At 42.3% G+C, this 22,620-nt stretch overlaps 1 protein-coding gene across 3 annotated transcripts in view; it reads left to right on the forward strand.

The window, feature by feature from the left end:
* Positions 1–18,234, forward strand: part of SMAD4 (SMAD family member 4) — a 29,189-nt gene extending 10,955 nt beyond the window's left edge. The window contains exons 3-12 of one of the 3 annotated variants that reach the window (XM_067316477.1): positions 19–193; positions 627–656; positions 2,267–2,482; positions 4,265–4,384; positions 4,516–4,626; positions 6,834–6,884; positions 8,913–9,096; positions 10,122–10,290; positions 11,606–11,744; positions 12,966–18,234. In XM_067316477.1, the coding sequence (XP_067172578.1) occupies positions 19–193; positions 627–656; positions 2,267–2,482; positions 4,265–4,384; positions 4,516–4,626; positions 6,834–6,884; positions 8,913–9,096; positions 10,122–10,290; positions 11,606–11,744; positions 12,966–13,177 (1,407 nt within the window). In that variant the 3' untranslated portion in view covers positions 13,178–18,234. The remainder of the gene's footprint in view (positions 1–18; positions 194–626; positions 657–2,266; positions 2,483–4,264; positions 4,385–4,515; positions 4,627–6,833; positions 6,885–8,912; positions 9,097–10,121; positions 10,291–11,605; positions 11,745–12,965) is intronic. The other 2 variants (XM_067316475.1, XM_067316476.1) reach the window with 2 other exon arrangements.
* Positions 18,235–22,620: the final 4,386 nt, after the last annotated feature.

Raw genomic sequence — 22,620 nt, forward strand, 5'->3', positions numbered from 1 at the left:
TTGTGTCTAACTTTTTAGGTGGCTGGTCGCAAGGGATTCCCTCATGTGATTTACGCTCGTCTTTGGAGGTGGCCTGATCTTCATAAAAATGAACTCAAGCATGTTAAATATTGTCAGTATGCTTTTGACTTAAAATGTGACAGTGTCTGTGTAAATCCTTACCATTATGAGCGTGTAGTATCGCCTGGCATCGGTAAGTAGATTCTTGATGTAAAGTGGAACAGGGGGAATAAGATGTAGAAATGTTTTCCTTTGATCTTAGAGAATACAGGCCTAAATTAGAAACGTTAACTTTTGATGATCTAATTATAGATTGTTCTCACATGCTCTTGTCCATCTTCTTAATGGAGTTGTTGTTATACCTTTGTTCCAAATTTGAAAGAACAGTTTGTGGCTTTTGTTTTAGCTTTATCATTGACTTCACGCACAATTCTGATCGTTAGCTTGTTTTCCAAGAATAATTTAGCATCTAGAGTTGTGTGGTGCAGGGGTATAGTATGTGGAGTCTTTAATAGTGATTGGTGTAGGCTTATAAATTTGATGTCCAAGCACTGTTAAAGACTTGTGTTTATATAATGGCCCCCTTTTTTCTTCTCTTTCTCTCTCTTTTTTCTTTTTTTATAAAGATCTCTCAGGACTGACACTACAGAGTTCTAGTAAGTAGTTCTGTTTACCGTTTCTATGGGTACAAACTGTATTAGACTCTTAAATATATACTCAGTTTACTTACACCTATGTATCTTTTGGGGAGGGAGGATAAAGAGCAGGTGGAAATGTGTTTATCTCACCAGTTCTGGAAAACTTTAAGCAGTGTAGGAGAGGCTAATATATTGATCGATCCTTTCAGTAAAGACCTCAGTTCAGCTTGTAGGTATGTCCTGTTTTCATCACCTACAACTTATAAACCTCACCAAATAAAAACCAAAAAGTCATCACTGGGGAATGCTGCTAACAAAAAAAAAACCCAAATAAAAAAACACCTGTAGTAGTATGATATACTAATTACCTGAATTGGGAATAATAGATGCTTATTATTTAATAAGTAGTTTAGCAAGTAAACAGTAGGACTTGCAAATAAAAATTCCGCAATTAATATGCAATTGAATGAAGCAGTCTAATCTTATTGCTCGCTCTGAAAATTATGGGGGAAATGTTTAAAACTTGAGAGGAATTGGACATTAAGTTTGACATAGTCAGGAATCACTGAAACTGTGCAGCTGGTAACTGCTTTATTTCAAAACTAGAGTGCTTTCTTTTAGAGGAAATGCATAGAGAAGTGGATTTTTGTAACCCTGTGCTTGTACGTTATTAGAAATGTTCAAGCAAAAGTGACTTAAATCAAACTGCTAATGTAAGCTTTAACTTGGGTGTTCATTTCTGCTGATTTGCATAAGTTGCTAGTGTTTTCTGAAAAATGATCTTTTATACAGTATCAAAACATAAAGACCAGTAATTAAGTACCTATGTCTTTCATTGCCGTGCTACTGTTTTTTTGCAGTGGGAGACAGAAAATTACAGTCATATTTTAATATATTTAAGGCTGCTTTAAAAATGAACATGGGATTTAATGTAGTTTGAGAGTTTAACATGCTCAACAGAATATGTAGAAATAAATTCTTGTGGTGGTGATGGTAGTAATTTCCTTATGCTGTATGTGGAATATTATGAATTAATGGCTATGCTGGAGAAGGTGGAGTAGGCGCTATATAATCTTTGAATGTGAATTTGTTGTTTCTGGTCGATTACAATGGGAGTTGCTTAAAATTTTTTTAAGGGAAACTTAAAGGTTTTTATATGCAGTGTTCATGAATTATATTTTTCATAGGAAGCTTATGCCTTGTATGTTCTGACTCTTTTAATAGGAACTGTTCTGTTACTGCAGTAACATATACTCAGGCACTTGTCAAAAAGCATGTTCCCCCTCTCCTTTTTTTTAACCATGTCCAATCATGCACTGACGGAATAGAAAGCAAAATGAGTTGGGAATGTACTACTTTGGGGCTAAACTGCTTGTTTGAAAGCAGTAAGCAAAATAAATGCTTTGGTTTGCCATCCAGTTATGCTTTAAAATTTCCTGCTGCTGGTTTTAAGTGTTTATTTGTAATTTAAAGGATGTTTCTCAGTGTTTTAGCAATGTTCATATAGATTAAATGCTCCACCCAGTAGTTTTAATAGCATTGTTATTGCTTGAAAGTAGTAGTGCAATTTATAGTTAAATCTTGCAAATAAGTTTGCTTTGCATATTTAAGTGTTTGCTTCTTCACAGCTCCATCAAGCATGTTGGTGAAAGATGAATACGTTCATGACTACGAGGGGCAGCCGTCCTTGTCGTCTGCTGAAGGCCATTCAGTCCAAACCATCCAGCATCCACCAAGTAACCGAGCATCTACAGAGCCTTACAGCACCCCGGCCATGTTAGCTCCTGCTGAGGCTAGCACTACCAGCACCACTAACTTTCCCAACATTCCTGTGGCTTCAACAAGTAAGATCATTGAGATTATACGGAATACTAAACCATAAAAATGTGAAAAGCTAAAGATAACCACTGATCTTGCCAAAAATAGGTCTCGCACGGGAGATATTGCTGCCAGATTACACTGATACAATATAGCGATAACATGATCTAGGCAGTTTTGTAAGCATTAAAATGAGGATTTACTTGCAGCTTCATCTGAATAACCTTCTCTAGTAAACCCTTTCTTTTTCAACGATGAGACTGACGCTGCATGAATGTTGCAAGACTGGTTTGAATAGTCCAAGAGGTTCAGTGATACAATGTTAAGCTGTTGACCATTGCCGCAAAGTAATGTGGCTGATATTGGAATAATTGCTGTAGTAATGGGAGAATCTTAATATTTTATTACAACAGCAAGTGGGGCGACAAACTGATTTGTTTGAAGGTGGCAGTATTGGGAGGTTCCCAGACAATTCTCTTCAGTGGGTTTTAAGCTGAGAGAATGAGTCTTCCAGGTTTCACCTGCTTCTTTTTGTAACTGCCCACTGTGCTGCCAAAGTTACAGCCTTAATTAATATCTTCGTAAGTCCATTAAGGTGCTGTATCTAAGTTTTTTTTCTGACTGCTCTGTGTGTATTTGGTACACATGGAAGAGTAACCAGCATCAAACCTCACACTTGAGTTTAGCGGGACAGTAGAGCATGCCCATGTTACTTGGGCACTGTCCTGCAGTCCTAACTTAGAGAAACCACGAAGTTTGGAGGGCTTTCGTATACTCTGCATCACTTAAGCATCAAAGGTATGTGAATATAATGGATTTCATGCTGTCAGTTTTAGATTATGGTGGCATGATATTTATCATTATGTTCTTTAATTTTAGCTGCTGACTTTTCTGTTAAAACTAATGATAGTTTTGCCAGGCTGAGAGATGTTGTTTGTATGTTTCTCCAGAGGAAAAAAAGGATAGGTGGCTTAACTGTTTTGATTAAAAAACTGTTGTGCAAAGGCAATAACTTTTTCTCATCAGTGCTATAATTGTTGGAGCCAAGGGGACAGGAAAAACCTCGGTTTTAGGTTTTAGTGCAAGTTTTGAATGTCTTAAGTTCTGCTGGCCAGACGAGTTTGAGAGTGCAAATCTAGTTGTGAAACTGCTTATCAGTTTAGTGTTGATGGCTGAGCTGAAGCCTTTTAAAATCAAATTCTGTTAACCTGTTCTGAAATTTCTGTAGCTTTACTTTAAACCCTAGACAAGTCTTGAATCACTTATTTGGGAGAAAACAAACAAACAAAAAAACCCCCAAACCCCAGCAGCTTTCCCAGAGAGGAGTCCAGTGATGTATGCAGCTGTGTTCCAGCGCTATTTGTAAAAATAAAATACTCTTCAGTATGTTTTGGAGGAACACATATTTAAGCGAGTGTCCTCATTAGGAGGAGTAGTAATAACACGCTGAAAATAAGCACTTATTGGGCAAACTGTTGGCCTGCATATTCAATAAAACCTTTAGCACCTCTGCTTTCCTTTCAAATTGAAAAATGAGATGTGAACAAAACAAAGATGCTGTCGATAAATAGACTTCTCTGCATACTTCTACTCCTAAAATATAAAGGGTGTCTCAGAGTCAAAATTAGCTGACAAAAAGCATCTTGCTCGAAGTTTCCTAAGACACTCTGGGGGGTGCAAAAAAAGTACCGAAAACAAACTGTATTGCAGTGCCCTCAGTTGGGTGTATTTTCCTACCCAGTAGGGCTGAGCTCTTCTTAATTAAAAATTTGGAACGTTCATGAATAGGTAGTGTGTTCTTTTACCAGGTCAACCTCCCAGTATATTGACAGGTAGCCATAGTGATGGACTCTTACAGATTGCTTCAGGGCCTCAGCCAGGAGCTCAGCAGAATGGGTTTACAGCTCAGCCAGCTACTTACCGTCACAGTGAGTATATACATATGTGCACTCTTCTTAGTTTTCTAAAACCGGTTTCCAAATGTTCAGGAGAAATAGAGGATTAGAAATAAGATGCGGAAAAGCTCCCTTAAAAACCAACAACTCCTTTCTTTTTCTAGATAGTACTACAACTTGGACTGGAAGTCGAACGGCAGCCTACACACCTACCATACCTCACCACCAGAATGGCCATCTTCAGCATCATCCACCTATGCATCCTGGACATTACTGTAAGTAATGTAGATTAGAAAATCATTTATTTTCACTATTTTTAATGGTAGGAACTCGCTTGTGATTACTCCCCCTGTCCCCCAAAACCTAATCTTTCTTGTTATGAAACTACAGTTACTACAGTATATTCTGACAGTTAAATGTACAAGCTTAAGGGACTTCTTTCAGTTAAAGCAGCAGAGAAGAGACCAAAAATTCAGATAGCTATAGTGACACCATCTACACTGTAGCTGTTTTACTGTAACTAACAAAAATAATGCTTCCTTTTTAAACCTCTGGTTTATAAGCCTCTGTAATTTTGCAATAAATACTTCCTTGGAACTGAAAAACCTTTGTCCAAAAGGTGATGCAGAATGTGTTGCTTGGATCTTTTTCCTTCAAAATTTTGAGGTTGCTGTTTTTGTTCTCTACAAGTTTTGAAGTCTCATCTTGTCTTAATAATAGAGTACTCTAAACTTTGGAGGACATGTTCGTCCGTGTGTACTAGCCAGTTTAAAAGAACTTTTTGAAAACCTGTGCAGTAAATACTTGTCAGCAGAATGGTCTTGCGACAGCCTGATTCATGAGTGCATTTGGCACGTGAACTTGAAAAATCTCTCTGGGCTATGAAATAAGACTGTAACCTCTCCTGTTATGGTACAGGAGTTGGGGAAGGAAAAAAATTACCAAATTTCTGCTCTAAGTGCCTAGCAGAATATGTGCATTGTTTAAGAGTACAGTGCAAAAAAACCCCCAAAACCCTCCAGATAAATTTTTTTTCTTAATTTTGGCAGTCGGGAATGGCAAAAAGCTGGAATAGTTCTGGATTTCCTAATATAGTACTTAACCAGTTAATCTGTGTGCAGCAGTCGTTGTTCTTGGGCTAGTTGAGGAGAGAATATAATGTGAGGTAATGTTAGAATGACTTTCCAAGTTGTCTTTATGAAGAAAAATTGTGTTTTAGATCTGGTTATTAAATTTAATTATTCTGTTCTATTAGGATCCCACTTCATTTCTCATCTTTCTTGTCAGAAATACCAGGACTGAAAAACCGTACTGGTGCTGTAGATGCTCTATAAATGTCTTTCAGTGCATGTATCTTTCCATAATTAATATTTGTAACTGAATGGTGATACCACATAGTGCTTTTCTTGGCTGCTGCCTCTTCTCACTTCAGAAAGTCTCATCTTTTGACACCTACCAAAAACGCCTGTTTTGACATCTTGTTGGAGAAGCTGCCGTTACTTACAAAATTATGTTTAAGTCTCCTTGTTCTGTGCTGCCTGTAAGGGACTTATTTAACTTACAAAAGTGGAGAGAACAAACTGACCTTTACCAAGACCATATTCAATTTTTTTTTTCTTTAGAAAATTAGTTTTCTAGGGCTTTTTTTGCCCCCCTCCTGTCTTCAGAAAATGTTTCTGTATGGCCAAGTCAGGGAAGGTGTCAAGAGGATGGGGCCTGACTCTTTTCAGTGGCACCCAGCGATAGGACGAGAGGCAACAGGCACAAACTGAAACACAGACAGTTCCATCTGAACATGAGGAAAAACTTCTTTCCTGTGAGGGTGACAGAGCACTGGAACAGGTTGCCCAGAGAGGTTGTGGAGTCTCCATCCTTGGAGATATTCAAAAGCCGTCTGGACAGGGTCCTGGGCAACCTGCTCTAGGTGACTCTGCTTGAGCAGGGGGGTTGTAGGTCCCTCCAGAGATCCCTTCCAACCTCAACCAGTCTGTGATTCTTTGAAGTCCGCAGCATCCTGGGCAACTTGTTCTGTGAATGGTGAAACCAATAAAGCTTGGTTTCTGGCAGCATCACGTCACGTGCCCCTACTCAGGGATTCTCTCCTTGCCCAACTTGGAGCTGGGACCGAAGCCTAAGTCATCTTTCTGTTACAGCTCCACGATACACCTAGTTTCTGCTGTCTCCTGGAGCTGGCTCTGGCTTGAGCAGCATGGATAGCTGTTATGCTTATACTGCAGCCTTTCCTCATGGGATACTAACCGAGTTGCTTGCTCTATTCAACTCCTGAATTTTCAGGCAGCCTGCAAGATTGTAGCTCTTCTCTGGACGTTCATCTCCTCTGCCAGATTTGGCTAGTATATCACAAATCCCCAAAATTTCTGAATCTGGCATCCTCTCACAAGCCTTGTTTCCATAGGAAAGCAGAATAAAAAAAGAAAATATTTTTCCTCATGTAAAATAAATTGCTTGCTTTCTTTTAAAGGGCCAGTTCACAATGAACTTGCATTCCAGCCTCCTATATCAAATCATCCTGGTAAGTGAAATCTTCTAAAATGGTGCGCTACGTATTCTGGAAACTAATAACTTTGTTTTGAGTCTAATTTCTCATAGCAAGTACTCTGAAATATGTGGCCTATGTTTTCCAAAGGGGAGGAGAGGAGGAAGGAACCCTTTTGTCATGAGTCTCCTTTTGAATTTGCACCTCTGTGTTTTAAAGCAGTGTGAACTGAGCTTAATTTAGGTTCCTAAATCAAATCACAATCCTCAAACCTGCACTGAGCTGCTGTCTAGTCTTGGAGGTTTCTGAACTCCGTAGCCAGTGGTTGGATATTGAAATTTCTAGGAGCCTGACTTATGCTTTTGTGCCTGCTTAGAAGCATCACGGAGCTAGGAGTCCATCATCACCGCCCGCTATCCTAAAGGATAGGTATTGCCCTACCTAGCGTTGTGCCGCTTGCGTCCCTCCTTGGATCAGAGCGCAGAGGCTTCGCTAACGGTCGCTAATTGGAGCAGTTTGGGGAAGCAAGCGGGCCTTGCCCGGCGGTGCGCGCTGGCCTCGCTGCGGGTGCAAGGTGGTGTCCCACTGTTAGCAGCCGCCCGCACCGGGAGAGCTGCGCAGCCGAGAAGGTTAAAAATGTAACTTTTTGTTGGCCAGTGACTAAACCAGTACCAGAAATGAGCGGGCGATAATTGCAGGCTGGATTTAACTGTAGCTAAATTGTACTCGATACGTATTTTCACCCTATTAATATCATTTCCTCAGACACGTGAGTATTCGTTTGAAAATGAAAAATTTTAAGGAATTCAAACACTCTGGTTTATTCTTTTCTGATAAAAACAAAATAATGGTTTCTCAAGACAAGTTGCTGTGCTGTTGTTTTATGTGCTTCTGTTTGAAATGAATGAATAACTCTTTATGTTAATGGTAGTGGAAGAGCTCTCTTTTCTGATTGCTTACCAGGCAGGTGTAGGTCCTGTCGCTTCAGCTTCCCCTAAATTGAGTACACGGTACTGATAATTTTCTTTGCCCTCTTCAACGAGCCGCTGAAGTGCGGGCTGTGTGTTATCCTTTTGTGGAAATGGTCCACAAAGGTGCTGTGAGTCTCTGAAACCCCCAGTAACTTAAGCTTATGGAAACTTTTGGATTTATGTGTCTGAAAACAGAAACACTTAAAGTGCTCACAACACGCTTTGCAGAGGACTTGAAAAGCCAATTGCTCTCGGCTAGCACAAAAGCGGCAGATTAATGTACATAACATCATGTTGTGTCGTCAGGTTTCCTTACTTGAGCGTTTGGGTTTCAGTAGCATCCTCTAAGGAGTCAGGGTTTCCCTTCTTCACGTGGCAGCTCCTTCCAAGCGCCATCTTTTGTTTGTAGCTAGTTTTTCTTTTTAAACTAGTACAAGTTGAAGCTCCTCTTTGTTATTAAAACATGTCATTTTGTTCCGCTCCCTTGCTTAATACTGTTTTTTTCCGATGCCTTTCTTGTTTGCTGATAAGATCAGTATCTGATCTTTGAGATGTTTTTCCCCTTTGCCCTTCTTTCCAAAGCCCGTTTGCCTTGCAGAGAGGATGGAGAAAACTCACTTCACTTAGGAGGTGGTTACCTTTCTCTCTCAAGCAAGGTCTGCTTGAGAGTTAGTTTCTATCAGCCTAGCTGTGGATAGGCATATATATGCTACTGCTTTATGCTAGAGGAGTACAAAACCAAACCACAGTCATAAGGCACAGGGGTGCAGATGGCTTACAAAATCCGACTAGAATTATAAGCTGTATGCAGATTTGTGAGATCATCTTAACTGTATATGGAAAACATAGTGGATATGTAAAGACGCTAGCATTCGTACGCAATCAAATAAAACCTCCAAGCCTGTGGTCTTTGTAGCATGTAGTGTTTTCTCTACTAGTAAACGTGTCTTTGTTCATCTAAGCTTGCTTATGGGCATGTGCACTCCTCCTCTGAGAGAAAAATGCAGCTACAAAAGGCCTAATCGATCATCTCTGATGGGTTTTTAGGGTTTTTTATATACATTTCAGTCTGTTAATTGTCTGTCATCTTTAGCTCCAGAATATTGGTGTTCAATCGCATACTTTGAAATGGATGTGCAAGTTGGGGAAACATTTAAGGTTCCTTCAAGCTGTCCCATTGTTACTGTTGACGGATACGTGGATCCTTCTGGAGGAGACCGGTTTTGCCTGGGCCAACTTTCCAACGTGCACAGAACAGAAGCCATCGAGAGAGCAAGGTATTCTGCAGATACCAAAAGCTTCAGCTGTCTGTTGTGCTTGATAATATTTTATGCTGTGTTTTCAGTGTGTGTCTCCCTTTTGAAATTACAAGTATGGTGTGTACTTTTGAGCAGAGTTAGCTGTAGCAGAATATGTATTTCTAGGCCACTACCTTAATGCATTCAAAATGTGAACTGTGTGACAAAGACCTTTAGTGCTTTGCAGCAGCACATTGCTTTTCACTGCTTTCAAAGACCGTGCTTTCAAGGATAAAATTAGCAACTCGTGCCATTATGCATGCAAGCTGAACACTAGCTCTCTGCACCACAAATGAAGTAATGTGAGAATAAATGCAATATATAAATTTGTCAAAGTGGCAAGGGAAGGGTGATAGAGAGAGCTAGCTGGATTTTTGTTCGTTGTTACTGTGCATGCTCTTTGATGCGGAAGCACCGAGAACCTAAGTGATCTTGCAACTTCTTTTTTTTTTCTCTTTGAAATGAAAAGGAATAAAATGATTCCGTTTCTTCAAAACCGTTGCATCGGGAAAATCAAAGTTGCATTGTGGTCATCAAAATGCTAGGCTTCTGTAACGTGATCTAAAAGAACATACAGTTCTGCGTTAAAATGTGACTTTGTACCTGTACTTGAGTGGCTTCCTGTATTAGAACGCTTGTGGGATTTTACACCTCTGAATAGCACCCCGAACGCGTGCTTGGTATCCCAGCTCTGTGGTGTTAGTGAGCATGTTTACGGCTATTTTAGTTACTACTTGAGTACCGTTGCTTCTGCATTCTGTGTTTCCTATATATCTTATGTGTTATTACAGATGGGTTTTTGACGTTACAGATTCTATATAACTGTATGGTATATTATAGTTAAGAGATTCTGATTTCAGCTCCTCGTACGAGCGGAGTGTTTCTGAATGCAAACTGTGGTATCACGGGCTAGTGAGCCGGCAACTTGTTCTATGGTTTATTTAGCAAGGATCTAACCTACGGTGTGTAAACATAAGTGCATTGGAGCTGTTTTCCTTTTCAAGGTTGCACATAGGTAAAGGGGTGCAGCTGGAGTGCAAAGGAGAAGGTGACGTGTGGGTTAGATGCCTCAGTGACCACGCGGTCTTCGTTCAGAGTTACTACCTGGATAGAGAAGCAGGGCGTGCGCCAGGCGATGCTGTTCACAAGATTTACCCAAGTGCATATATAAAGGTTGGTTTGATGCTCTCAGATTAAAAAGTTGGGGGAAAATAGCATACACTTGTTTCTTGTAAATGGTAGAGAAGATTTGAGAGACTAAAATAAATCCAACCCAAGTAATTTCACCTTTGATCATTGTAAAAAAGCAATATTTTGGTCAAAAACCCTCTTTCCATTTGCCAAGGCACTTAAATGACTTTTTTTTGATAACTCTAAACTGAAAGTATCATTTAGGTATTAGGGAAGCAACTAATTTTGTATTTTGTTACAAACAATCTCCATAGCAGGTTTTGTATTTTCAGCTTTATGATTTTAAACTATTTACTGCAAAATTTGATCATGGATTATCTTTTTCTTCACTTTCTCTCCCAAACAAGAATAGTCAGAACAAAAGTATGTGTAAATGCAACTTAAGAGTGGTTAAGTGTGTGTTTAAAGTGTTACCAACATGAAAATACCTAATTAATGAAGCAGAAGTCACAGAAAGTTACCTGGAAACAAATACTTCTGGGAAGATTCTTAACTAGATGTGCCTCTGCCAAACTTCAAATTTTATTTAGGGCTTTAAATAAACTTACACGCTTGCAAAATCATTCTTGAGTTAGAGAGAAACTGTTTGAAATGAAATTTGCAGTGATTTGGGGTTTTTGTATTCTTTTTAACTTCTGTTTTTGCAGGCAGGTTGTGTAATGAAGGTGAAAGAAACACCACCAGCCTCTTTCTAATGAGAGCTTTCTGATATGAGAACCGAGTTCTTGATATATCTTAGTGCCCAGCCTGACCACAAAAATGTAAAACGCCAGCAACCTGAAACCTGGCTACTGCGACTGCAGGCCTATCAGTTGTTCTTATTTCTTTTTAAATTGGCTATCGTGTTTCAGTAAAGCAATGAAAAGGTATAAAGTCTAACAAAGTTAAGCTGGACTTGCTGGCTTCCGTTTTTACTTCTGTGCCTAACTGCTGGCAATCCCAGGATTTAACTAAAACCTGGATTTCATCGGCCCGTAGCATCCTTTAGACTTTGATCCTGTAATCGATTCCACCTAGAATACTGCTTTAGCCTGCTCATCTCGGGCAGTTTTAAATGATTGGGTTTTGGTATAGCCAGTTGTGCTGACATCAGGTAAGAGTCCGTAAGAATCACTTGAATGAATTATTTCTGTTAGAAATTAAACTAGTCAGGGAAGGTTTGCTCTTGCCCAGGTGAAGGACGAATCTGCACATTGCTTTGGGAGGGCAGAATGGTCCAGGTTATGGGGGATGGAGGCTGAGGAATTCTTTCCTTCACTGGCAAATCTACATAGTACAATATTTATTTTTTTTAAAGGTTTTTGATTTACGCCAATGTCACCGTCAGATGCAACAGCAGGCTGCCACTGCCCAAGCTGCTGCTGCTGCTCAAGCCGCAGCAGTAGCAGGGAACATCCCTGGACCAGGATCAGTAGGTGGAATAGCCCCAGCCATTAGTAAGTACATCAACTGCTTGGTCTTCCTTTAATTTTCTTTGAAAACAAATAATCCTGTTCTCCCTTTAAACAGCACACGCGCACTTTCCGCTGCTTCCTGCAACAGTACAAACAAGCTTAGAATGAGGGGCTGGATTTGGGCAAGATGGGGCTGAGGTGGCGTTTAGGGCTGTGTTCATTCCCTTTGTACTTGCTTTGCACATCGGTTTCTCACCCCAAACTTCTGGGGATACCGGCCCTGGAAGCGGCTGCTTGTTCTACTGGGAGGAGTGTTGCAGGGTATGTTACAGACAAGGTCAAATAGCATAACTGTGTGACTTTAAATGGAGAGAGGCTTTCTGCTGCTTAAGCAGATCCAAGTTTGAAAAATGATATTTGAGAGCTAAGCTTATAAAAATGTTACTAAAAACAAGGGGGAGCACTGGGCCACCAAGTCCCTTACTCAGTTTAAGGAAACTTAATATTAAGGTTCTTGAGAAGATGAGGAGGAGGGTGTGAGGGTGTTTTTTTCCTTTTTCTGTTCTTAAATTATTCTGGGCTAGAGTTTTATTGGTTGATAAATTCTAGATCCTTAAAATTATCTCTGAATACTTTTAAAATTGTGTTTATGTGTGTCAGACTTCTTCAGGCTCCATAGTGTTTTCTGGATTCCTTGTATTGCTGAGCATATCTTTCCAGCTGTCTTAAAAAATGCCAAAAGCATTTTGGTGAAAGTATTTAACTTTTGTCTTAGCCATACTTAGGATTATAAGTTTGCTTGCAGTGTTCATCTTTTTTGTTTTATCAGAGTAAGTAACTAGTGTAATTTTTCCTTAAATCCAGCTCCCTGTGGCTGATCAATCTGAATTCTTATGCTAAAAGCACAGCATTTGACAAACTTCAAGAATAAGCGTGTTTAACTGGATTTGTTAAATGGGGTTTAAGTGTATTGTGTCACATAAGACATTAGGTTTCATCATATGACTGCTTTCATTATAAGGAGCTCTTGCAATTTAACACACTTTAAAAGACTGCAGAATGATGAAAAAGAAAGTTTAATTGGAAGAAATGTGAAATCGTTGCTGCATTCATTATAGCCCAGATCTAGAAGTATTGATTGGCCTTGGCTATGAGGAGAGGGAATGGCACGTGGAGAAACAGCTAAGCGAACGGGAATGGCTAAACAAACAGATGATAAAAGAGCGCGTCTGTGAACACTTACTCGAAACCTCTCCCATTTAGGTTTGTCAGCTGCTGCTGGAATTGGTGTAGATGACCTTCGCCGCTTGTGCATACTCAGGATGAGTTTTGTAAAAGGTTGGGGACCTGATTACCCAAGGCAGAGCATCAAGGAGACACCGTGCTGGATTGAAATTCACCTACACCGTGCCCTCCAGCTTCTAGATGAAGTACTTCATACCATGCCTATCGCAGACCCACAACCTTTAGACTGAGATCCCTCTGCTGCACTGCTGTGGGCCGTTATATTGTGAGGATGGTGGATTGTAAAATACAATTCTGTTTATAACCTGAAGATATATTTTACTTTTGTTCTGCTTAATCTTCTAAAACCAGGTTTTAAAAATGTGTTTGCCGCCTTGCTCTTAGCAGAAAGAAACTGAACATGCAGAAGTTGGATTTCGGTTATTTTCAGAAGTTAACTGTCATAAAACATGGCTCAGGGCTTAAAGTAAAAGGTGAATGCCTTATAGAGACTTCACAGTATTGGGTCTGTTCCCTTTGAAACTTTCCCTCTCTATTATGGCAACTTGATGATAAGCCTCACAGGAGCCTTTTGTATGCAGAATATATATTATATATATATTTATATCTGAAAATTCCTTCTAATAGTTATAAACATTTACCTTATAGCAACTTTTAAATCCCAACTGATTTGTGATGTTCTTTTTAGAGAACAATAGTTAACAGAAGACTTCTTCATTTTGTTGACTATCTTGTTATGATTTTTCCAGATTAAATGGTAGAAGCTGCCAAAAAATGAGGGATGGGACATACATTGTTGGCATTGATTAGAAATAACAAGGAAAAGAAATGTTGCTTTTCCTTCACTAGTTTTTAAAAAGATATCTTAGATTTTTATTTATATAAACACATGAGTTTTGAAACACTAAATGAAATGGATACTTTCAGTGCTGGCACTCAATTTAAATATAACATGAAATACCCAGTCTGCAAAGTTGCCACTTAAATTGCTTAATGAATACCTAATGGCAGGAAGATATTTTCGTAACTACTACTGAATTCTATGATCTTACTCAAGTAAAACTTGGCAGGTATTTTAAAAAGTTGCATGACTCTTTTTACTTGCGTATACCATTAAATCGTATATCAATATTTAGGATCCAGTTTTTGTATCTGTTCACCATTTCCACTCAGGGCAAGATGGCAAACTTGTTTTTATACCTCTCGGTTATTTTAAGCCCTATGCCATCAATGACCGTATCAATTGGCAATGACTTTGTATAGAGAATTTATAGTAGAAAAAACTGCAGATGTATTGACTGTATGACAGATACAATATATATGCTTTCTCTCTAGTTAATAGTATAAATAAAATTATGAAAACCCTGATTTTTATAAATTTAGTTTGCTTTTATTACACAGTTCTGCACCTTGAAACCATTGATCTAGAGTGATGGATTACTTTCCTTTGAAAGACCAGCAGCAGCAGCCAATAGTGGTAGGATTTTTCGTTGATTTAAGTTTGCCAGGAAGCAATTCCAATTTTTCTTGCTTTCGCTGCTTCTCAATAAATATGTCCTAAGGATATCTTTTTCAGCGATTTGATGGGGCGTGAGGAGGGAGCAGGAATTCTTTATTTTTCAGCATGTGTGCGGAGAATTGGAACTTAGTTAAACAGGCTCGAAATATGTGGACTCCAACTTAAGTGCTGTGTTCAAGCCCTGCCAGCTCAGTCTGCCTGCTGTGCTTCACTGAGCCGATCTGGCAGCGTGATCCTGGTGGTTAACATAAGTGGAAGTCTTGGAACAGATTATTCAGGATCTTTTTGCCAAGTTTCTTGCATAGATTCAGGAATCTGTAGAGGGCTATGACACATAGCATTTAGGTATTACTTCCCCCACGCTTTCAAATTCTTATGAAAGAAGTCAGCAATCATTGTTTCTGCTTTACAGATGGAAGCACAGAAGACGTGATTTCAAAGTGATGGCCAGAAATGGAATGGTTTTCTCGGTATTTTCTTTAATAGTGTTGCCTTCTTCAGATTAACTTCTAAGGAGATCACTTTTTTTTTCTTTCTGCCTCTTATGTGGCAGTTTCTTGATGTTTGAAAAATTAGTGTTCACTTTTCTCAAAGCCTTAGTTAAAACCGTTTGTTTGTTTGTTTGTTTTCTTTCCTAATTATCTAATTTGTCTGAGTACAGAAGAAGAGCCAAGCCTCTTCAGATTCTTCAGGAACATGTTCAATAGAGGGTTCTGGTAGCTCCATCCTCTGAGAACCTTCTTATCCGGGAAGAATACATACCTGGATTCCACTTCATCCACAGCAGACGACTTTCTCTCTGATGGAAGAAATGAAACGCCTCGCTACATGTTCGTCTTGCCTGCCTGCCTGTTGAATCGTCTGCCCTGCTTTTACTGCTGGATACGTGGTGCTTTGGCTTTTGGAAAGTGTCCAGCCTTCTGACTGGTGAAACAGAGTGGAGCGTTCACTTATTTAGGAATCCATGAGCTTGTTCCCTAGATAACTTTGCCTTTCCAAAAGGTGCTTATCTTGATGGATGCCTGATCTGTACATGGGCTACTTCACAGAAATCCTCTGTACCATTTGCTTGTGTTTTTATTCTGCCAAACTTTGACAGAATAATGAGAGATTCCTTCCACCTGATGGTGTTCTTGCCTGTGTTATAGTCTGAAAAGAATTCAGGTGATAAGACTGTTTTTATGGAGATTTTGCGAGGGTTAGCCTCCACCTACAGTGAATGGTAGCTACAACACACTATGTAGTCAAAAAAACCAACCAAACAAAAAAACCAACAATGTCAAAGGAGTTTATGAGAACCCAGAAATCACAGGTTTCCAGGTAGGAAGAAATCTGAACATTGTGTGAGGCAGTAAAAATAATGAAATGCCATTTGTCTTACCTACCAGGCTGTCAACAATCAGATGCAATCAGAACTGCTAAAGGACAAAAATATAAGAATCTTATTCTTAATTTTTAATATGCCTTTAAATTAATTTTTGCACTTATGATAAGGCAGTGCATAATGGATTGGAAGCGCTTCAGCAGCAACACACTGAATCTTTGACAGTCTTGCGTTTGCATCTTTTTTTCTGAAATTCAAGAAAGAGAGCTGCTTGTTTGACAGCTATGAAGATCCCATACACGCTGTAGGCAGGGAGGTCAAGAATGCCAGAATCCCGTCGTCTGTTCATTTTTTGAGCGTCTCAAATTCAGTGAACTGAACAAGTATTTGTTCTGCTGGCAATCTATTGCTTGTGATCCTGTTCTCGTGTCTAGTGCGCTTAGTTCTTTCCGTGAAGCAATTGCCACTAGCTGGGTGCTTGTGTTTCTCACCCGAAGTTCTGCACTTCTTAGAAGACATGGTGCTAGAGTGCTTTGTGTTTCACTTTGTGTGCTTGATAGCTGGGATTAGCACCTGAAGGGTAGATGGCTTTAGCCATGGCATGGTTAGTTTTGAAAGAAGGGCATTTAAAATAGCATATTAGAAATGTAGGAGATGAAACCTTTTCAGAGGAATGGTTTAAAAAAACTCTTCTAAAAACAGTTCTACGCAACAGCAATCTGTTGAAAGGTGACATAACTGCTCAACAGTGCTCTTCAGAAACAGTTGCTGGGCTTGTTCCTCACGTTACTTTTCTGGGCTTGGTACGAATGAGCTGCCTGTTTAGGGACCTGGACCCCCCTGACTGCAACATGAATCATTGATTCACGGCTCTCTGAAATCTGCTGAAAACTTGGGAAGCGCCCTGGCTGCTTTAATGGAGAGGGGCCTGACGGACGAAGAGCGCAGAGGTCTCGCCCCGTCACAGGACAGGGCTGTAGCAGCAGTAGTCATGGAACGTGTGTCCAAATCTTGTGCCTTACCTTTAAGACCATCTTATTTCTTGTGACACTTCTAAAGATGACAGCTTCTTCTCTGCGTTAGCTCAGGAATGACTGCCTCGACCGTTTTACTAGGAACCGTAAAAAAATTCCTATGCCAGTGTAAATAGGGGGGTCCTCTGCCTCTGAACCCTTCAAATGTTGTTTACGTCTTGATGGTGGTCTTTATTGGGACATCTTTAATCTCTTCTTCGAAGAGTAAGCGCTTTAGAAAGGACTGTCTGTCTCCTTAATTTGCATTTTTACTCTGCTATGTGGGGTGACTGGGATCTCCGGTCACTTTAATACAACCAATTAAAGGCAGCCAGATGGGCCTTCCTCTAAGTGGGATTCAGACTTCGTTTAAGAAATCCTCTTTCTTCGCCCTCCCCCTGCTCTTCTCCTTTCAGGCCCCATGCAACTTAACGTCTGCTCTATAAAATTGTAAGAAGATGCTTCTTTGTAGTCAGGAATTGATAAGGACATGCAATTTTTGAGAGGTTACTTTGTTTTTTTTGAGTAAGACTTAAAAAGTAACCATAAAGAGCGATGGTCTTGTTGGGTCCTGCTGGTAACTATGGTGTGTTTCCATGTCTGGTAATGTTTCTGTGAGGACCATGGCGCTGGTCCTGGGGCTGATACTTGCAGGTTGCCTAGCGTACGGCACTTGCGTTCTTCTGGAGCCCTAAGCTGGTTCCTGCTACCTCTGAGGCAGGTAGTCAGCACTTCGTTACTGGACAAGGAAGCTATCAAGGGTGGGACCAATGAAGAGCACTTCTGCACCAGCTGGTTGGGTAGGACTTGGATGCTGAATGTGCCTTTTCACTGTGTCCTCCATCTCCAAAAAGCTGTTCTTGATAGTACGTTTCTGAAAACGATCTGGAAGTTTAGAGCAGTACTGGGTCAGTGCCGTTGGCGTGTGTCACACTGCTCATGCCCCAGGTTTCACTTGGTGAGACCCGATAGAAAGTAGAACTGTTGTCTAAAAAAATCTCAAGAGATTTTGGCACTGTTGGCTGCTATTGTGCCTTGTGCGCGAGTGATGCATCGCTCCTAAATTTACAGGACTAATTCTTTAAAGGTCACCAAAATCATCTAGTGCTTTCTTGCTCCGGTACCTTTTTCTGTGTCTTTTTGGTGAAGTTTGGTAGCACTACTAAGTTGTGATTCAGCTGAATCGATAGCTGCAAAGTACACACAACCCAAAACTCACTGTGAGAGGGTTTTTTGAGCATGAAAGCCTAGCTAAACAACGGTTCTTTTAGCCATTGCCTTTTGATAAGCGGTCAACAGAATTCCCAGTAGTTCCTTTGTAGCTTACTGTATGTTTTTCATTAGACCTAGTTTGTGGATAATATACTGTAGTTAACTTTCCTGAAATTCTGTAACAGAGTATGTTTTTGATTAAAAAAGGTAAAGATTCAAGTGTTCGGCTGCTTTATTTTACTCAGTGGAGAGCTTTTACGCTGTTTCGGTCTGGCTGTCAAAACTGGTGTCGGACGTCTGGAGCGGCTGCAGGGTTGTGGCCGCCATGCACCAGCGCTCAGGGAGTGTAGGAATAAAGCAGGAGGAGTGATATGCATCTGCAACACTGCTGCCTGTTCATGACCCACATAAAGCCGTTTCATCTCCCCCTGATGTCCTCTAGCGTTTCTTGTCCCTGCCTACAAGAATACCAGCAATCCCGCTGCAACCAGGAATACATGATGTATCCTGAAAATCGTGTTTCTTTTTGCATCTGCATCGTCCTCCAGCTGGACGCTGTAAACATCTTCTTTTTCCCTCCCTGGTTGCTCAGACCAGCGTTTCTAGCAGAGGTTGCAACCGGTGCCTAAATTCGTGACATTTCTTTGGTGCTGTTGAATTTCGTGGTGTCTGTTGGGGTGGGCGATGAGTTCCTCTCTTCTCATGGGTCCTTGAGTCCTAGCTATTCCTCTGCCTGTGTCTGCAGTTTCGGTGAGCACCCAGCCCGGTCTGGCTTGTGTCAGTGCAATTACTGACGAAGCTAAATATAAATTGCTATTGCAATTGCTATTGCTGGCGCATGATGTTGCACATTTTAACTGAAGTGAGCTAAGGCTGCACCACTCATACAGGTGCAACAATGTGTGGAGGCTTAACATGTATCAGTGACATGAAACAAAAATGGGGCCAAAGCCACTTAATATCTAAACAATGTTTCTTTCTGAACTTTTAGCCTATGCGTAAACCCTGTTGGTCCCATTCTTGGCAAGAAGGTTTACAAGGCTGGGCAGAATTTTTTTCAGCTTTCCGCACATGCAAACAGTGTGGAAATGCTTTTTTTCTCTGATGCCATGTGCATTTTACAGGGTCTGCGAGGTGCAGCAGATGATAGATACACCTTAAATACAGCACCATCAGATGAAGTTGGGATTAAGCTATTGGGACACTGAAGGATTTTTTTTTTTTCCTTTTTTAATGCTACACAATGTAAATCTATGGGATTAGGTAGTCGCCGTGACAAGCGGGGCTCCCCACCGCAGTGAGAGCAAGGGGCAGCAGAGCCGACCTGCCATCTGGGGTGACCGGTTCGTTAACCCGGGGCGCTAAATGCCCTTTGAAAGTAAAGTGGTTTCAATGCAAAGTCTTTGCTCTCCCGCGAAATGGAAGAATGCGTGTTTTTTTCCCCCCCCCAAAAGGCACAGTGTCGTAGCGGTTGCCGGGCCAGCGTGTTAATGCGGGTTTGTAATCCTTCCGCGGCTGTGCAGATCCTGGTCTGGCTGCCCCACCGGGGGGGGGGGGGGGGGGGGTCCGGCTGCCGCATCCCCATTGCGCGTGGCCGTGTGAACCGTGACCCTTGGGATCACGGTGGGCTGCTGCACTCGTGGCACTGGAAGGGCCTTTGGGGGGGACACGGCAGCCGCCGGGACGGTGCCACTAGATGTCCTTGTTGCTCCGCGCACAGCTGCGGAAACATCTGCTTTGGGGCAGGGAAAAGGGAGGGGAACCAGAAGAGCCCACGCCAGAGCCGCCAGCCCTGGGCCGAGGAGGAGGAGGAGGAAGGCTGTGCGATGACGGGACTCACTGCCACGGGACCAGTGGCGGCTGTGTCCCACCAAGGAGCCACCACCAGGGAACTGAGCTCCAACTTTCCCTGCTTGGTTTTTCTGCATGAGGTTTTCCTACCGCTGCCCAGGCACTAACGCTCCCGCGCTATTTTGGGTCTGGGCCTGAGGCCAACCCCCCCCCCCCCCCCCCCCCCCGGCGTTTGCTGCAATTTTGGTGTTATCAAGCAGTTGCTTGGCCTTAGTTTGGTGGGATTTTATGCAGCCCCCTGGGCACTGCTCATTTATCCCCCACCACCAGGTTGTTTTCTTTGCAAGAACTGGCACCTCCAGCTCCTGCAGCTACCTTGTTTATTTATTTATTTATTTAAGCTTTGCACAAGCAGCTTCTGGACATGCTCTATGACTTTAGTGAAAAAAAAAAAAATTGGGCCAAGGTTATTTTGAAAAAAAAGGAAAAAAAAAAACCCACCTCCCTCTTCTTTTGTTTACACCATCTCCCTTTTAGCTCTTGGGCACGTAACCACGCAGCGCCGGGTCTCGCCAGAGACCGGCAGCAGGCAGCGCGTGGTGACCGCCAGCCCCGTTTCGGGGAAACGTGCCACCTAGCAGCTCAGCTGAGGATGACAGAGGCGCCTCCGGCCGCCCGGCCTCCTCTGCAGAGACAAGGCACATCTGCGATTTCTGTGAGTACCATTTGCAGCAGGGTAAAGGTGCTGTCCCTTGGGCAGCTAACGCGCTAGTCGACACCGGTGTCCCCAAATCAGGGGAGGCGTCAACCAACAGTCTGCACCAGGTATCTTCAGGTTGCTCCCACCGATGGCGTCTTCTCCAGCAGGTTTTAGACCAATAGCGCCGGCGGTGAACCTCCTCCTGGAGAAATGCCGTTTATCCGTGGTCATCCCAGCGCCCTCCGGGAGCGGGGCACCGCCGACGGGTCCCCGGGAGCTGCTGCTCCCACCGGCCCCGCGGCTTCCCGAGCGCCTGCGCACCCACGTGCCGCCCTCCCCGTCCCAAGGGAAACGGCTTTGCCCCTTACCTCGGCAATAACTGCTGATGACATCAGCTACTCATTAAAAAATGAAGACTCAACTTTGGGTTTCAAGAGCTCAAGTGGGAGAAGATATCTTAACAAATCGCTTTGTCAGCAGAGCTTTACCTGGACCGCTTCCAGCCGTGAAAAAGGAGCATTAAGCACAAAAGAGATCTTTTTTTTTTTTTTTAAACTTAAACACATTTTGGTTGCCTATTGCCAACTCCTGAGCTATGCCTAACAACACCATGAGAAAGTATGAACTCTGTTTATAGCTAAGCAAAACATTTTAACCCTGGCTTATTTTCAGGAATCATCACGAGAGTCTGAATCCTGCGGGCTTGCAGCACCGAACCCAGCCAGGCTGCCTCGCCTCGCAGCTCGAGTTTTAAGAGATCGCCGGCGAACAACAGCTGCACGATTAAAAATAAAAAGCGACAGAATTCCCCAATCGATAGCTGGGCCGTGTCCCCCCCCCCCCCCGCCTGCTCCCCCCGGCGCGGGGCAGCGACGCTCTGGGGCTGTGTTTGCTCAGGTTACGGGGCTGCACCAGATGCTGCTGCTGCTGCTGCTGCTGGGCACGTTAAGCAAGGCAAAACTTGCAAGGAACAACTCGGGGCTGTGGTTAAAACCGGCTGTAAGAGCAGGCTTGTGACCAAAACCAAACCCACCTGCCCCAAACGCAAAGCTCAACCCTCTTCTTTTTTTTTTTTTTTTTTTTTTTTGTGGGAAAGGGTTGCTGCGTTAGTCACTGGGTCAGCGTACAAAACCCAGAAGCGAAAGCAACTCGATTCTTCCCCGTCCGAGCTGCACTGCAAGACAGCGAAAAAAATGCAAGCTTCATTTTTTTTAAAAAGTGAAAGCTTCAGTATTAAACATTTTAAAAACAGAGGCTTTCTGAATCCAACCAGCTGGTAGATGGACAAACTGATTAAATCTAACTGCATGGCAGCAAGTGCTTAACCTTCTGCTAACAAGAGTTAAAATTCCTGGCTGTTTAGTCACCCATCAGAAGTGCTCCTGAGCATGGAAAAATAAATTCACTATGGCAAATTTAGGAGAACCGAAGTCTCAAGCCCATGTCTGTCTTGGGCAGCTCCGAAGCAACTGCAGTGCTACTCGCTTTACTAAATAAAACTTGTGGGGAAGGTTGGGTTTTAGGATGGTTTAGGTGCATCTAGCGAGAATGAGGTTACACCTAACTCCTGCCTGAGGGTGCAAGTCTGAGGCCTCTTGCTGCAACACTAGAAATGCTCCAATACCCGAGTGCAGTGGTTTTAAACACTCTGATCTCTTCCTGAGATTTGTTATTCAAAAAAACAAAGACCAAAAAACCCCCCCAAACCCTCCTTTCTCCCCTCAGTACCCCCAGAAGCTGAATGCAAAGTCTGGGTCTGAGGACAAGCTCCAAGATCTCGTGTTTGACAGCGACAGGCCAGACGTGCAGGCTGGACCAGCTCCGTACGCACCAAGGACCCGTGGCAGAGTCCGTGCTTCGGAGGGGTAAAGCATCCCCAGGGAATATTCGTGGGGTGAGTGAGGCCGCAGGGGGCCCCGCATCGCTCCCCCCGGGATGCTCCTCTCCCCAGCCGCCCCGCAGCAGACAGCCCCAGGCAGCAGTGCCTGCAGGAGTCGTAAATATGCATTTTTTAAAGCCAGATGGCCTCAAAATGCCTTTTTATATTAACTTCTGTCGCTCTTGCTCCCCCTGGCACAGAGCTGACCACCAGTTCAGGTGCTGCGAACCTCCTC

Source organism: Apteryx mantelli, chromosome Z (assembly GCF_036417845.1).
Source record: "Apteryx mantelli isolate bAptMan1 chromosome Z, bAptMan1.hap1, whole genome shotgun sequence".
Classification (NCBI taxonomy): domain Eukaryota; kingdom Metazoa; phylum Chordata; class Aves; order Apterygiformes; family Apterygidae; genus Apteryx; species Apteryx mantelli.